The 14920-nt window shown below is 45.8% G+C and overlaps 1 protein-coding gene across 2 annotated transcripts in view; it reads right to left on the bottom strand.

The window, feature by feature from the left end:
- Nucleotides 1-14920, bottom strand: part of PATL1 (PAT1 homolog 1, processing body mRNA decay factor) — a 19503-nt gene extending 4583 nt beyond the window's left edge. The window contains exons 1-15 of one of the 2 annotated variants that reach the window (XM_081170896.1): nt 14764-14920; nt 9265-9376; nt 8671-8885; nt 8469-8546; nt 8009-8203; nt 7317-7418; nt 6416-6505; nt 5820-6025; nt 5633-5722; nt 3891-4074; nt 3645-3768; nt 2945-3042; nt 2701-2760; nt 1408-1556; nt 413-572 (exon numbers count right to left, since the gene is read on the bottom strand). In XM_081170896.1, the coding sequence (XP_081027022.1) occupies nt 413-572; nt 1408-1556; nt 2701-2760; nt 2945-3042; nt 3645-3768; nt 3891-4074; nt 5633-5722; nt 5820-6025; nt 6416-6505; nt 7317-7418; nt 8009-8203; nt 8469-8546; nt 8671-8885; nt 9265-9376; nt 14764-14778 (1878 nt within the window). In that variant the 5' untranslated portion in view covers nt 14779-14920. The remainder of the gene's footprint in view (nt 1-412; nt 573-1407; nt 1557-2700; nt 2761-2944; nt 3043-3644; nt 3769-3890; nt 4075-5632; nt 5723-5819; nt 6026-6415; nt 6506-7316; nt 7419-8008; nt 8204-8468; nt 8547-8670; nt 8886-9264; nt 9377-14763) is intronic. The other variant, XM_081170897.1, reaches the window with a different exon arrangement.

Here is a 14920-nt window from a genome sequence, read left to right as displayed (position 1 = left end):
CTTACAAATGCTAGTTAACACCCCACTTTAAAAGACTAGGAAGGAGATGGGACGACTGGAAGAAGAGATGTGGTTTCGGCCTCTCCAGATTATCAAGGGAGACTGCCAACAGGATCTGGAATCTGTCTGTAAAACCATGGCTGTCATGGTTTACAGAGGATTCCTATGTTTAAGTCTTGCTAAGTCCAATGGGGCTTACACCCAGGTAAGCATGCACAGGACTGTAGCCTTAGTCATTTTGTTGAAATACCCTTGTCAATTCCAAAAAAAGACTAATCCTAACACACACAAACAGGACTACTGTACTTTCCTCTTACTTTAGTAAGAGAAGGCATTAGTTATGCAAGTGAACTCTTCCATTCCTGTAACACTCAAGACAACTCCTTAGTGGCCTCTCTTCAGCAGTGTTTACCTCATCCTGAGCATCCTTCTTAATTAGGAATGGCAAGTTCCTGGCTGTGGCCATAAGTATATCAGCGGCTTGCTCAGTGGACAAGAAAGGTAGGATCCGGGCAACCAGACGTTTTCCTTTCCGAATACACATGATCTGCACAAAAGCATCATCACACAGCCTGCCAGAAAAGAGCACACAAATCATTGTTAAGTGGCGCCAGAGCATGTGATTCTTCTCCCCCACCGAACTTCCTCTCTAAGTGGCATGCAGAGCTGGGGTAGCTTTGAAAGTCACAGCCTTGCTCACAGTCACAACATTCTTCATGAAAGGTACAGCATCTAGCAACCTATGCAGAGTTCTTCCAAACACCAAGAAAGTCTTTGGAAAAGCAGAGACCATTTCATCGGGAACAGTAACCTCATTAAGGTCAAATAATTATTTTGAGCCAAAACAGCTTTAAAATCATATTGGGTTGGCAACTAGGGGGCTCCCTGGGCCAGGAATGGCACTCTAAGGGGGAACATCCACTTCACAACCTAGAAGTGAGGGGTAATTATGGAGGAGGCTACAGTTGTGTCCCCACCACAGGCCAGCAGGCTGCTAAAACAAGAAGCCTAGGTGAGGAAGCGGGGAATGACAATAAGTTTATTACCAAATAGTCTGTCCTAATATCTTGGAAACAGTTTGACAAGTATGGTTTGCCATCCCATTTCCCTCCAGAAGCAAATCTGTACCAACTAGGTTTTGAAACTTATTCTTGCAATGCTTATTCCATCAGCCCCAATACTGCCATTATCAGTAAGGAAACACAATCCTGTCTATCTAGGCTTCGGCTAGTGGGGCATCCCACTTAGCAGAGTTGTGTTCATGTGATGCTCCCCCGTCTGTGGAATTGGGGGAGAGGCCAGTTGTCACTAATTCCCCCTACAGCCGCTTGTGCACCCAAGTATCTGCTCTGTCACACTGGGAGGAGCTATTTTCTTTTTGGAATTGTACAAGAGTCTTACTCTTACCTTTCCTGGTTGGGCGTTTTCACCTTCAGGTTGTCATACATGTCACAGATCTTCTGCTTCCTCTCCTCCATCAAAGCCAGCCTGTCGCCCTCTAGGCTCAAAAGGTAGCGCCTCTCATAGTCTTCTACATCCAGGAGGAGGCTGTATGTCTAGTAATCAAGAAATGGGCTTTAGACATGCATCTAAACTCAATGCCGTAGGTCACTTCTTATATGACTACAGTTCTAATGCATGAATAACACTGCCAAATGGATAGGCTGTGCCATCCCCCCACCTTCCCCCAAAACTTTAGACTAGGCCAAGTCAGATAATTAGAATGATAGAATTGTAAGTTGGAAGGGACCCCGAGGGCCATCTAGTCCAGTGTTTCCCAAATGTTTTTGGGCAACGGCACACCTGCTTACCGGAAAAAAATCTCGCGGCACACCACCATTAAAGCCCCGCCCCGTGACGTCAGCGCGCAGCGTCACGCTGGGAGGGACGCACAGAAATGAAAGTTTTTTCCCTCCCCCTTGCCGGGGTGGGAGGAGGCAGCAGAGCGAGGGCAGCTGAGGCGGCGGCGGCAGCTGAGGCGGCGGCGGCTGCGATAGCGGGCGGAGGAGGAGCCGTCGCCGGGAGTTGCTGCTGCTGCTGCTGTTGCTGCTGCTGCCCGGACATGCCGGCCTCCTCCTCCTCCGCTGTCTCGCGCGCCTCCCTTTTGCGCGCGCTGCCCCGCCGCTCGGCACCACCACCGCGGAGCCGCCCCGGCTCGACGCGGATCCTCGCCGCCGCCGCCGCCTCTCGCCGCCGCCTCTCGCCCGCCTCCCTCCCACGGCACACCAGCCGGTGTCTCACGGCACAGTAGTGTGCCGCGGAACACCGGTTGGGAAACACTGATCTAGTCCAACCTTCCGCAATGCAGGAATCTCAACCAAAGCACCCCAGACGGATGGCCATCCAACCTCTGCTTAAAAACCTCCAGGGAAGGAGAGTCCACCACCTTCTGAGGGAGTCTCCATTCCAGCTCAGTGTCAGAAAGTTCTCCCTTCATTAACTTCATTTAAAAGGAAACTACACTAAGTAGGAAACAGAGACCCCAAATAGAAGCAGTAATCATGGCTAAACCACCAAAAGGATGTACAAGTGATTTCAACAGTAGCCCCTCTATTCTAAATCCAAGATGGCATAACCCATCATGGTTAAACTGCGCTGCCACCAGTTTAACCACTAAGGGCTGAGTTAGTAGCTCCCCTTTAACCTTGTACTGGATGATTCCCGCTTTCCAGGGAGAATGCACCAAAGTCTCAGACTTACCTTCTCAATAGTGAAGAGAGTCTGACGCCTTTTATCTCGAACCTGCTTCTCCTTTGTCTCCTAAGGAAGAGTGCAAGACATGCTAAGAAAAGTTCCCACTGAACAGGAAAGTTCCCCTCTGCAACCTGAGCAGGAACAAGGTTTGACAACGGCAAGAACCCATATTTGAGAAGGAAGATGACAAACCCATAGCATTATGCTATCTATGGAGGGAGCCCAAGTAATCCTAGCCAGAGAAACTTACATCTTCTTCCCCTCGTAACGTCACAACAGCATCAATCATCTTGCGGGGGTTATTCACACTGGAGACTGTGAGCTTCCCTAGTGAGCCTTCGAACTGCACTGCAAACATAAATAAAAGGCAATGCAGGTGAAATTGCATGAGCGAACCTACCTGCCCTAACATCTTGCAATTGCTACACAAAATTATAATGTTCCCATCCCTTCCCAATTACATTTTCACTCCATCAACCAACTGTGCTTTCCTAATCAACCATCTAGGAAATGAGGCTATATTTTGGGCTCAAATACATGCAGACCTACAAGGAAATCTGTTCCTTGTTGTGTCTAAGCTTGCCTTCCTTTACCCCCCAGCCCTGGAATGGTATATAGGGTGAAGTTTTCATATGCAGCAGAATGAGATGGTAGAATCCTGAGGGAGCAGAACAGGCTAAATCACTCCCAACAAGTAGCGGGAGGGAGGGGAGTATGTTTCTAATGATCCTCCATATTAAAGACACCACGTGAATAGAAGCTTAGCACAAGGAACACATCTCCCCATGTGCTATTTTTCTATTTGCAGGGCATTCTTTGCCTACCCCACCCCACCCCACCCCACCCCATGCAAGGCTGAAGTAGCACAGTCCTCCCTTCCACATCTGGATTCTAGTTCCTCCTCCTGCTACATGCACTCAGATCAGTCCTTGGTGCACAAGAGTTCTTACCTGGCTTGTAGGCATGCTCTAACTTGGCAACTTGTGGGGTGATTAGTTTGGTGCGCTCTTTTTTGGGACCATCACCATGCATTTCCTCAGCTGCAGATAATTTTTCCAGCTTCTGAAAATAGTTCTAAAGGAAGAGAAAGCTGGTTAGAAACCTAGAGGCACAGAACCCTTTAACCCAAGTTTGGAAACTTGTCCCCAGCAAGACAAGAAGCAGAGTGCTACAATGGGCCTCCATGAAGCACCAACCTGATAGTAGAAGTCATCCAGGTATGGATCAGTGCTTTGCAGTTGCATCATCTGGATCTTGGACACCCAGTCCTTTTCCCGCTGCAGCATGAGATTGGCGTACGGGTCCTTCCTGATCTGCTCCTGGTGGCTATTCCGGTGGCTCCCTCTGTCCCCTGCTGACCCATTTAGGCTCCGGTGCTGACTGAAAGGTGTGCCACAAAATTCAGGAAAAGTACAGACCAATTACAGTGGAACCTTTGTTCCCGAACGGTTCAGTTGCTGAACACATTGGCTCCCAAACACTGCAAACCTGGAAGTAAGTCTTCCAGTTTGCAAAAGTTTTTTGGAAGCCGAATGTCCAACGCGGCTTCCGCTTGAGTGCAGGAAGCTCCTGCTGCCAATCAGAAGCCGCGCCTTGGTTTTCGAACAGTTTCAGGAGTCAAACAGACTCCCAGAACGGATTAAGTTCAAGAACCAAGGTACCACTGTACACAGTAGGACACAGCATGCAAGTGCTCCAGGACAGCGGTCTGGGATTTATACGAAGTCTCTTGGCACAAGACAAGTCTGAGAAGAACAGATGCACTCAAGCAAATTCCTTCAGCTGTATTTTTACATGTCCCAAGAAACAACCTGGGGTCAATCCAGCATGCAAGTTCATGGCTCTGAGCTTCCAAACTTAAGAGCAGGTAAAAGAGAGGCTAAATTTCTTCTGAATAAGCAAATTTCACCCCAGTCACCAGTTTGCTCTGTTGTGACAGGCCATGAAGTTACTTGCAGGATATTCCTTGAAGGGGTGACCAGAATAACCACAGGATGTTGAGAAATACCTCCACAGAGAGGCACAGTACTCAGGGGTATGATCACTGTGCCAAAGACCGCATCAGAAAAACTGACAATAGCCCTCTTTAAAAAACAAAATTCTCATCCTGGTTACAGAGAGAAAGCCAATACACGCAAGCAGATTTTGGTGAAGGCTTAAAAAAATAGAAAAGCAATAGATAGGGAGTTAGCTGCATAGGATACCGAGGCCTATCACCCTAAGAATTGTCTTGCAAAGTAAAGCTAAACATCTGTTGAGTTTGCTTCCAGTGGCAAACCAAATGTTCCAAAAGAGCTTAGTGGCGATAGGTATCCCTTTTTGGTCTCTGCACCTCCTCCCTGGAGATACACTGCCCCCAACATATGGAGGTTCAATTTCCAGCCATTTTGGCTGTATTGCTATCAATACAGACCCATGAACTGTCTAAATTCCCTTCCATCTAAACTAGCAGCTATCTTCCACTTGAGGCAACTAATTTTGTTAAGATTATGAACTGCCTGAATTAATCATTCCTTTTCCTATTCCTACTTCTTTTTGCCACTCCAGCTCCATTCGGAAGTCCAGGACAATCTCCAAGTCCTTCACAGAATCAGAGTGGAAGGTGTGTCAGAAGGCCATCAAGCCCAACCTTCTGTTGCTGCAGGGAATCCACTTCTGTAGAATCAGTGGAAAATGAGGGCTCCAATGAACAGGAATGAGTTGGATGCCCACCAAATTATTCTTCCCAAAAAATCTGATTTTATGTAGATTTTTTGCGGCAGACATACTGTAGGCACTTGATATATATTTATATACAGGCTACATCAGACACAGAAACAGCTTTTCCTTGACACCAGGTATACACAACCTTGGCAGAACTTTGCTTCTTGTGCTGGGAAGGCATTTAAGCTTTCCCTCCCTCCACCAGCAGAAGCACACAGATTCACTCAACACTCACTTCCTGTTCTGCTGCTGCCTCTGGTGCAAGAGCCGCCGGTGCTGTGGGTGAAGGTGGGTCGTATCAGGCCGGAACATCTGCGGTTGAGGCCTAGGGAATAAAGTTCTCTCAGGAAAGGGCAATGGAGAACCCACACGCAATTCATCTTAGCTGTCTTACTAGAAGAAAGGTGAAGCAAATGGGATACCTTAAATTCTGCAGGTGGGCTCCAGGACATGGGGAATGGTGTTGCGATGAAGGGGCAGGCGGTGCCCCAAAGTAGGCACGAAATCCACTAGCTGGAGGCATCATCTGCCCAACTCGGCCCTGGAGTAGTTTGGGGTTCATGGACGCAAGAGGGTTGCTGACAAGTCCAGAGACACGTGCAAACTGGCTGGGAGACAGCCTCCCTGCCTGTAGGGAGAAGCAGGAGAAAACAGCATCATCACTGCAAGAACTTTATCTTCTAGGGTATGCAAGAGAGAGAAGCATACCAATGCAACATTGCTGATGGCTCCTCTGAATATATGATCTGGCAAATGAAGCAAACACAAGAAGCAGGTATACGGAGGAAGAACTTGCATAGTAGAGCAAAAGCCTATGGGCCAGGAGTGAGGACCCTGTGGCCCTCCAGATGTTGCTGAACTCCAACTCCCATCATCCCTGAGCATTGGTCATGCTGGCTAGGGGCTGTTAAGAGTTTGAGTCCAGCAACTTCTGGAGATTCACAGGTCCCCCACCCCCGCTGTAGAGGATGCAACCACAAAAATGCAAAGGAGAGCAAGACAGTAGTCAGATGTTTACCTGCGCTCCTCCTAGCAGCTGTGCTCTTTGAAGGTGGGTGAGAACAGGAGTAACATTGGGAGGGAATGGGTGGCCCAGGAGGGAGGAGTTCTGGAAAAAGGAAAATAGAACACACCGACTGTAGAAACAGTCTGACACAACATGAACATTCCTATGTTCCCCCTTCTGGATATTACTGAGATGACAGAAAACAGAAGGCAGGAGCAGTGCAGAAGCTAGAAGCGTCTGAAACAAGCAAGACGAGGCGTTTAAATAACTGGTCATTCCTATCATACAGGACAAGACAAAATAATTCATTCTAGCATTAGGCAAACAGTATCATCATCACATCTCAACACTGGAGAGCCATACTGAGGATCTCTTCTGAAGGATATTACAAGCTGCAATACTGCTAAATTGCTTTATGATTAAAAGGGCACACCAGACCACTAAGGAGCAGGAGCACTAAATTTAAACTGCTGTATGTGCTGTCCTTTCAAGGGCAAAACCCAAGAATCTTAATACATGAAACTGGGTGTCATGAAAATTAAACAGAAGACAGGAGATTTGAGCTCTTTCTCCTTTTAGGCTTTTTTGTTTTAGGCTTTCTTGTCTAACAATGAACAATTATACCAAAAGCCAAACTGAAGGTCAAGTAAACCTTACAAACATACAAAAGTGCACTGGGAATCTCCTGTAGTTGACAGGCTCTGTGTTGCCCCCTAGGGATTCTGAATGTGTTCAAGGCCAGAAGGGGGTTTATTTCAGAACAAAGCAATACAGAAGAGAGACTGAAGGTTACATTGATGAGTAAAGGCCTTCATGAACATTTTTAAATAGCGAGGAATGTTGGGGGAGAGTTAAGGGCAAGAACAGTTGTTAAACCACAAGGCAACACAGAGATTTGCTCAGTCAGAACTACCGTCATATTGCAGAGCTGGTTTGGAGACATTCTCTCACTGAAGGGGCTTGGGTAACGCTGCTGAATGGGGACTCTAATGTGAACAGGCTTTGGACATAGGATCTATTGAAAGAGAAGAAAAATGAAAGCAAAATAAGCAAATCAGTAGAGTTGAGATTAAACCTCACCACCAAATGCTTCTTTCAACTCCAGGTACCAGACTGCATCCTAACCATTAAGATATCATGCTTCTAGCAATCACCTTCATTGCACTTGAAAGGGAACAACAAAAGCAAACAAGAGCACTTCTTTCAATAGCAGATTGGACCCACATTTCACTGAACACTCAAAACGCCACTGGAGAGAAAGTCACATCCTTGAAAGGGCATCTGTGTTACATTTTTATGAAAAGTTTCAGATATTTAATTAATGCTGTTTTCCCATTTTGTCAGAGACAGGCAGATGGAAGACAAGCTTCTATCATGGGAGAGTTTGACATCTAGAGCAGCAAAAGGGCAAGTAAGCAAGCATTCCAAGGGGACAAGGGCGCAGGTGGAAAATAGCATTAGCCTTTGCAGATGCTAAACTGAGACCTCTGTGGCAACCTCTGTGCTGCACAACGCAGCAGAGTGCCTTTTGCTTTCATTCTGTTCTTTGCTGAAGCCCCCATCCCAGATCCACACACCCTCAATTCCAGAAGGAAGAAGCAATACCTGCTGGTTAAAGTTGGGCATGGTGGGCTGCTTAGGTGGCGTCCCAATAGGAACAGCACGGACAGGAGGGCTGCCAATAACTGGCGAGGATGACCGCCTGGGCAGCGCCCGCTCCGAAAGGTCCTGCTCCTCTTCTCGGGCCTGCGGAGGTCTTTGTGGAAGGGCATATTCCAGCACTGACACAGAGGGGACCTCCTGCGCAGAAGGGGAGAACACACCAGCAACTTACTTTAAATATTTATATATTTGGGGAAGAGACACAGGCAGAATGTAGGCCATTGAACTTAAGTCTGCAAGTCTCCCATGCAAAGACAGTGTCATTATCTTCTGTACAGTGCACTAGAGAAAACATTAGATAATGGAAGCCGGGGTGGGGGTGGGGTGGGGCGAGAGGCAGGAGGAAGACAGTCACCTTTATGGAAAAACCAAGATTCCCTTTAGATGAAACAAAGCACTGCACCTGATTAAGAAGCGGTCCCCTGATGCGCCTGAGAACTGAAGGCCCATCCCAGATGCTTGAGTTGAGCCCACCTTGTTGCTGGAAAGAAGGGAACACAGGGATTAAGAGTCACATGGAGGTCCCTCCACCTATGCAAGCTACCAAAGAGATGAGATTGCTCTTTCCCCACCACTATGTAACCCCACTATCACTTGCTGCACACCTGGACAGGAGGCCGAGTTTGCACAGCCTGCATGATGGCTGGATCTTCCAACTCATTATCAATCACCATCTTGCTGAGCCTCTCTGCCAGGTTCTCTTCGTGGTCCCCTAGCAGGTCCATCTCATCGGCAACTCCCGGGTCCACTTGCTCTCCTCCTGGTGCAGGCTTCTCTTCCAGCTCTGCCAACCTTTCATGAGCTTCTTGCCAGTCATCATCTGCAAAGGAATAACAGGAAGGATATTTATTATTATTACTGCTGTTGTTGTTGTTTTATTTTTATACTAAAATTTGTATACCGCCCTACACCTGCAGGTCTCAGGGCGGTTCACGGGATATATTTCTTTAAGATCCTGCCATTCTTGCCATATCACTCCCTCCTTGTTCTACAGCTGCAGCAGCATCTGCCTACAACTCCAGGGGCAAAAGATTGGAACATCAAAGGGATTTAACAAGCAGCCCAAATATCAGCAGTGCAACTTTGGAAGAAATAAGGATATTTCAGCACAGTAAGGATATTATTTTAAAAGAAGTATATATAAAATAGCCTCCGGCATATGAATAAAAAGGCAGGGTACACTTGTTAGGCAAACTCACCAATTGCACCAGCTCCAAATGTGTCATCATTAAACTGGTCGATATCTTCATCTTCCTCAGCCAAGTTATGAAAGCCTTCTTCATCCTCATCCAAAGGGCAGTCCTCAAGGGACTTAACAGAAAAGAAACCCACAGCATTGATTTCAGGAACTAGAAAGGCATCTCAACATCCTCTTGTAGTATTCCAAAGCATTTCCCCACAAACTCTTCCCCCTCCTCCCCAGGCATGAGTCATAATTTCAGTAGATGGGTCCCCATCTTCATCCTTCCAAGACATATGCAACCAATATCCCTTCCACCCACCACCAAAGCACCAATTCTGAATTAACTAGGAACAAAATCCCCACGAGAGAAGACAACATCCCCACACAAACCATCACAGCCTGCAGCTTTCTGAAAGCCACTTCCTATGTTACGAGGCAAAATTAAGTACTCATCCATTTGCAGCTTCAAATGCTACGGTGCAGCACTGTTATGGCAAAAAGCCTCTCAAAAAGATCAACTTGTGCCAGATCATACCAAAACTCACCACTTTTAATTTTGCTACCCCCACAGAAACTTAACTCTTCCACAGTGATTTCCTCCCACTCCTTCCCGTGTTGTAATATTGCTACACCAACTCCTTATTATGAATATAAAATTCTGTAGGTGTTATGAGATTCAAAAAGGCAAAGGGGGCTGTTGACATGTGGGGGACACCTGGTCTTGAGCTGTGTGCAAAACTCAAGTGTCTTTCTATTCCTGTTTGGAACAAGCAGATAAGTAGTGTAGGCTGCAGCACACTCATAGTTCACTACCTGTATTTTCAGAGAAACATATGAATGTGAGAAGCCATTGTGCTATCCTACAAGAGGCTGCACCCACAATCATTTACTCTGCTTTAAAACTGCAGAGTTAAGTGGCTCAAAGACCGAAGACTGACTATACCATGCTTTCCACATTGATCTTCCCTGTAACAAGAAGGGTAACACACCTTGTGCAAACGATTGCATAGTTTTGGTATTCTCATGCTCTCACTTCCTTTCTGGCATGCCAGAAAGAATTTCATCCAGGGAGTGGTTTTACTCATGAGTCAGTTCAAGCTAAATTTGGGCCGGAGCACCTTTCAAAGCACACACCAGACTTTGCTCTCTAGTTAGGTAAAACAATACGACCCGAATTGTGTCGGATACAGAAAGAAACTAAACAAAGTATCTGCACTGAGCAAAAAACAAAAGTAATAGGAAGAGGAACAGAAACCAGCCAAGAGTTTTTTCTGAATGAAGAATCATTTCACATGGTTTACTTTTTTACAGACAGATCCTCTGGCAAATAAGCCAATGTGTATGAAAATCCAGGATAAGAATTAAGAAAAGGTCTATCCAAATAAGCATTCCTCCAGGATTAAGCATTTGAAAGAGGCAAAACATATTTGGTCAACTCACCAGTCAAATACTCATTTAAATATTGTCAAGTAATGGTAAGATATCTTAAGAGTACTAAATTTATTAGAAAAGGAAATGGAACACTTTAAACAGATTTGATGCTTAATTACAAGAACAAAATAGTTGACTGTTTATGACCTGGTTCACACATCACAGCAAGCCATACATAGTCTGAAACACTCAACTCAGCTTACTGCAAATGGGCAAGTGTGCTAGCGGATGCTGCTCAGTTATGCTGCCAAGAGACAAGAACATGGAACTGACTTAGCAGTAGGTGCAAAGCAGGACTCATGATTTGTTTCTTTTCAAACAATCCATGAGACGAAGCCAAGTTTTGGTTTTGGCTTACTGCTCATAGTTTGTTAGGAAGAACAAACCACAACTGCTGGCTTGCATGCATCACAAAGCCATCCCCTCCCTGATCAGTTTCTCAGCTCCAAGCAGGGTAGAGCAAAGTGATCATGACTGAGCATCATGCAGCAGCACACTGTTCATTCATGGTGAACCATTGCTTTGCTTTTAACTATGACTTAATGTTATGTGCAAACAGAGCCATGGTGAAAGGATGAAATAGCTTTTAAAAAAAACATCCACCGCCCTATTTTAACAACATTAAACAAGTTTGTAAAAATGTTTATATTCACATAATATCAGATATAGATTCTTTATATGCAGTCAAAGAACAAAATAAAACTAACAACCGTACAAGTAAAACCTTGTAAACACATGAAATACATTAGAGAGTTTTGTAACACATAAATGATTATACATTATCAGGAATATTTAAAATATGCCCAATATTAGATAACAGATCTTCTCTGACTTTTATCCAGAACTTTGAAACCAGCACAGTTTTCTTGTTTTTGTTTTTCAAAAATGATCTTGCAAGAATGAAATTAAAACAGAAAGCGAAGTGAACTTTTAAAAAGCCATTGTAGAGGTAAGATGCCACCCAGACAGCAGCATTCCTGGTTTTAAATATCTTTACCGTAGGGACCAATATTTGACTGGTCAACGGATTTGCATGGCAACCCATTACCTACCAGAGCATATTAATACATTTGGGCTTAATGCACAGTAACTACAATTCTATCAGCCTTGTTCAAGCCTCTTGTTGCTCTATACCAGTCTATATCCTGTCTCCAAAGGTTACTGGGTTGGAAGAGCAATGGTCTGTCGCCAAAACAGCAGAGTCTGCTTGGAAGTGAGGGAAAACAGCAAGATAGGAAGTGCAATTTACTTTTTCTGGCCAAAAAAGAAACTATCAGTTTCACTTGCATCAGCAAAAGAGACTGAGAAATGAAAGTGTGGTTTATTTTTTAAAAAAACTGTATGCAGCTTCCCGATGATTCCAGCTTAAGACTCTAGGAAAAGTCTGGAGAGCTTTTTGACTGTTACACCTTGTGTAGCCAACAGCCATTAAATCACATAAAAACTCACAGCATAACAGAGGAGGGTGGACAGTAGTGGTGTGTCCATTTAGTGGTGATAAGTTAAGAGAATATGGAAGAAATCTAATTTCCCCCATAGTCTGATTTAAAAATGAGACATCTGTCAAACAGTAGTGAAACTTCAAATGTGGATTTATGCAAACGAGTAACAACTAAGCAGTTCTTCCACACACAAGAGCATGTGGAAAAGGCCTTTTCTGCACAGTAATAAAACAAGAACAGTTCCCTTGATTCCTACATGGTGTTCAGAATGTGAAAAAGAATGCCCATCCAATGCTCCCAGTGTCCACGCAAGCTAGGAGCTTCTTTTCATTTGATTTCTAGTCACTTTCTTGTACCATACACAAGATGAGACTCTTGCATTTCATGTTGACAAACTTAAAAGAATTAAACTCAGCCACCTAATTTCAAGCTTTCAATCACTTGTGTAAATTGAAATTGCTAGACCCTTGTTTTGAATCAAAAGTGAACTATTCCTGAAGCTCTGCAAACACCATCTTGGTAGTCAAGATAACCCCACAATTAATTGATACCTGTAGTTGTTTTAGCGATGAGTTCATATGTTTATATTCACTTGCTTTGATTTAGGCTAATTGGCTTACTTTTATGTTATCTTTATCTGGGGGAGGGGGGGCTTGGCTCCAAGCCCAGAAAGGAGAACTATCTGTAAAATTTGGGTATTTGCCACCTATGCCATCATCTAGTCAGGTGGAATGATGGGGAGTCCTGGCCAGAGTGTAGTATGCTGCTTTGTGTATAAAGAACATAGGAATGTTTGCTTGGGTGTGGACAAGCCATCTCATTACTGCAGTGTCTGTCCTGTGTCTGTAAAGGCTGGAAGACCTGGCAGGCTGATTTGCTCTAAGTCTACACCTTTTATTTAATAAAGCAACAGAACTGACCACTCAAGCATTTTTTAGTCCTCCTTTGGGCCTGCAGTTCAGAACAACCCTGAAAAGAAAGGAGCTGTGCTTTTACCATCTTTGCCGCAAGACAAAGTACTAAAAGAAGATTAATGGGGTAACTACCCCAAGTTAGGTACCTTGACTCTGCACTCTTAAACAACTATCCCAGGGGTGTTAAACTGCTGCTTAAGCCACTTAAATGTAACACAAGAAGAGCCCTGCAGGATCAGGCCAATGGCTCATCTAATCCAGCAACCTGTTCTCACAGTGTCCAACCAGATGTTTGTGGGAAACCAGCAAGCAGGATTCCGGCACAAGGGCATTCTCCCCTCTTTTCCCACTGTACAAAGGATAAAGAATCACATCTGTTGTCCCGCCTGCATTCAGTTCTTGCCCTGCCCATCACTGGCATACAGCCCCCAAAAGGTTTGTCACAAGAGAATGAGGCCCTCAGGCTGAAAAAGGTTCCTCACTCCTTGCTTAACTACTTCAGATTTTGTCGTGGGAGGAGCTAGACTGGAAGAAAGATGGAGAAGGAGCTCCAGCCTATTAAGTTCCCCATAGAAAAAAACCTAGCATACTTTAAAAAGGACGTGGAACAGACATGCCTGAATCACAGAACACAGTCCTCCAAATGAATGCTGCAGGCTACTGCCTCAGTGCAATCCAGTATGCCTGTACACTAAATTACATGACATTTTTCACACTACTCTATCCTAAAAGTCTCACAGTGATCTGTTCCTCAGAACACAGTATTCCTCAGTTCCTATCAACAGCTCTACCACACGTTCTATCTACGAGCAGAATCCAAATGTAAACACTGCACAGAAAATATGCAAGAATTCTCAGTTTCTGCTGTTTTACCCTCCTTTGTCAGTTTTTGCAGACAAAGGAGAACTCCTGTAACTTTGCAAGAATATCTTACTGAATAGATAATATGTGCAAGCCCAATTAGTTAAATCCCCCAAAGCACATGTCCAAAAACCAATCAGTTACATATATTATTCCTTAATACAATGTAGTTTTGCACGCAGTGATGCGAACCTCCGTTGCATCCCCGAATTTCCTTCTATAGTTCAAACCCCAATGTCTCACTGGGGCAAGTCACTCCACATTCACCTGGTACATTCTTCCCACATGACTTTCCTAAGGGATTCCCAGAATAGCAATGGATTTGTGGGTGCTCCATACACAAACTCCATCTATGCTGCAGATGACTGACCCCCTCCCATGTTTCTGGCATGGAAAGGGCCCTCAGGAACCGAAAACACAAATCAGCAACTCAGAATAGACCCTTCCCCCCAAAGGCCACTCCACATGAAAGCAGCTAGTTATTCGCTTGTTTAGGGCATAGGCAGCAGAGTTGGGGAAAGGATGCCACTCTCCTTCGCACATCCTAACAGGGCACCCAACTGGGAGACCCGCCCCCCTTGAGCTGAGGGAACGGGAAGGGGCTGCTCCCCCCCTCACCCACAGACTAGATCAGCCTCCACCGGGTTTCACGGACAAGGGTCCTCCTGGGTCATTGTCCACAGACTCCTAGAGCGGCCCCTCTCTTCCAGCACGCGGCGCCGGACAGCTTGGGGGAGGGGGGAGAGAAGAGAGCCGAGAGTTCCAAATACGGGTCAAAGGTCACGGCAAGGGTGGCCCTGGGCGCTTCCGCCCGAGCGAGGGAGGGAGGCCCGGCAGCGCCCACACCCCGACAAAGCGTTTCCTCACCTGGTAGCGGAACATGGTTCGCGGGGCGCGGAGGCTCCCTGCCCCCCGACGCCCCACGCAGCGCCCGGGAGGCTCCGCGCGGATCCTTCTCCAGCTCCGGGACCCCGCCCCCTGATGCGTGCCCTGCGTCTTGACGTAGTCCCATGAAGTCCACCAC

This window comes from Podarcis bocagei (genome assembly GCF_964188305.1).
Source record: "Podarcis bocagei genome assembly, chromosome: 1".
NCBI classification, from domain to species: domain Eukaryota; kingdom Metazoa; phylum Chordata; class Lepidosauria; order Squamata; family Lacertidae; genus Podarcis; species Podarcis bocagei.
This window is presented reverse-complemented; position numbering and strand designations above follow the sequence as displayed.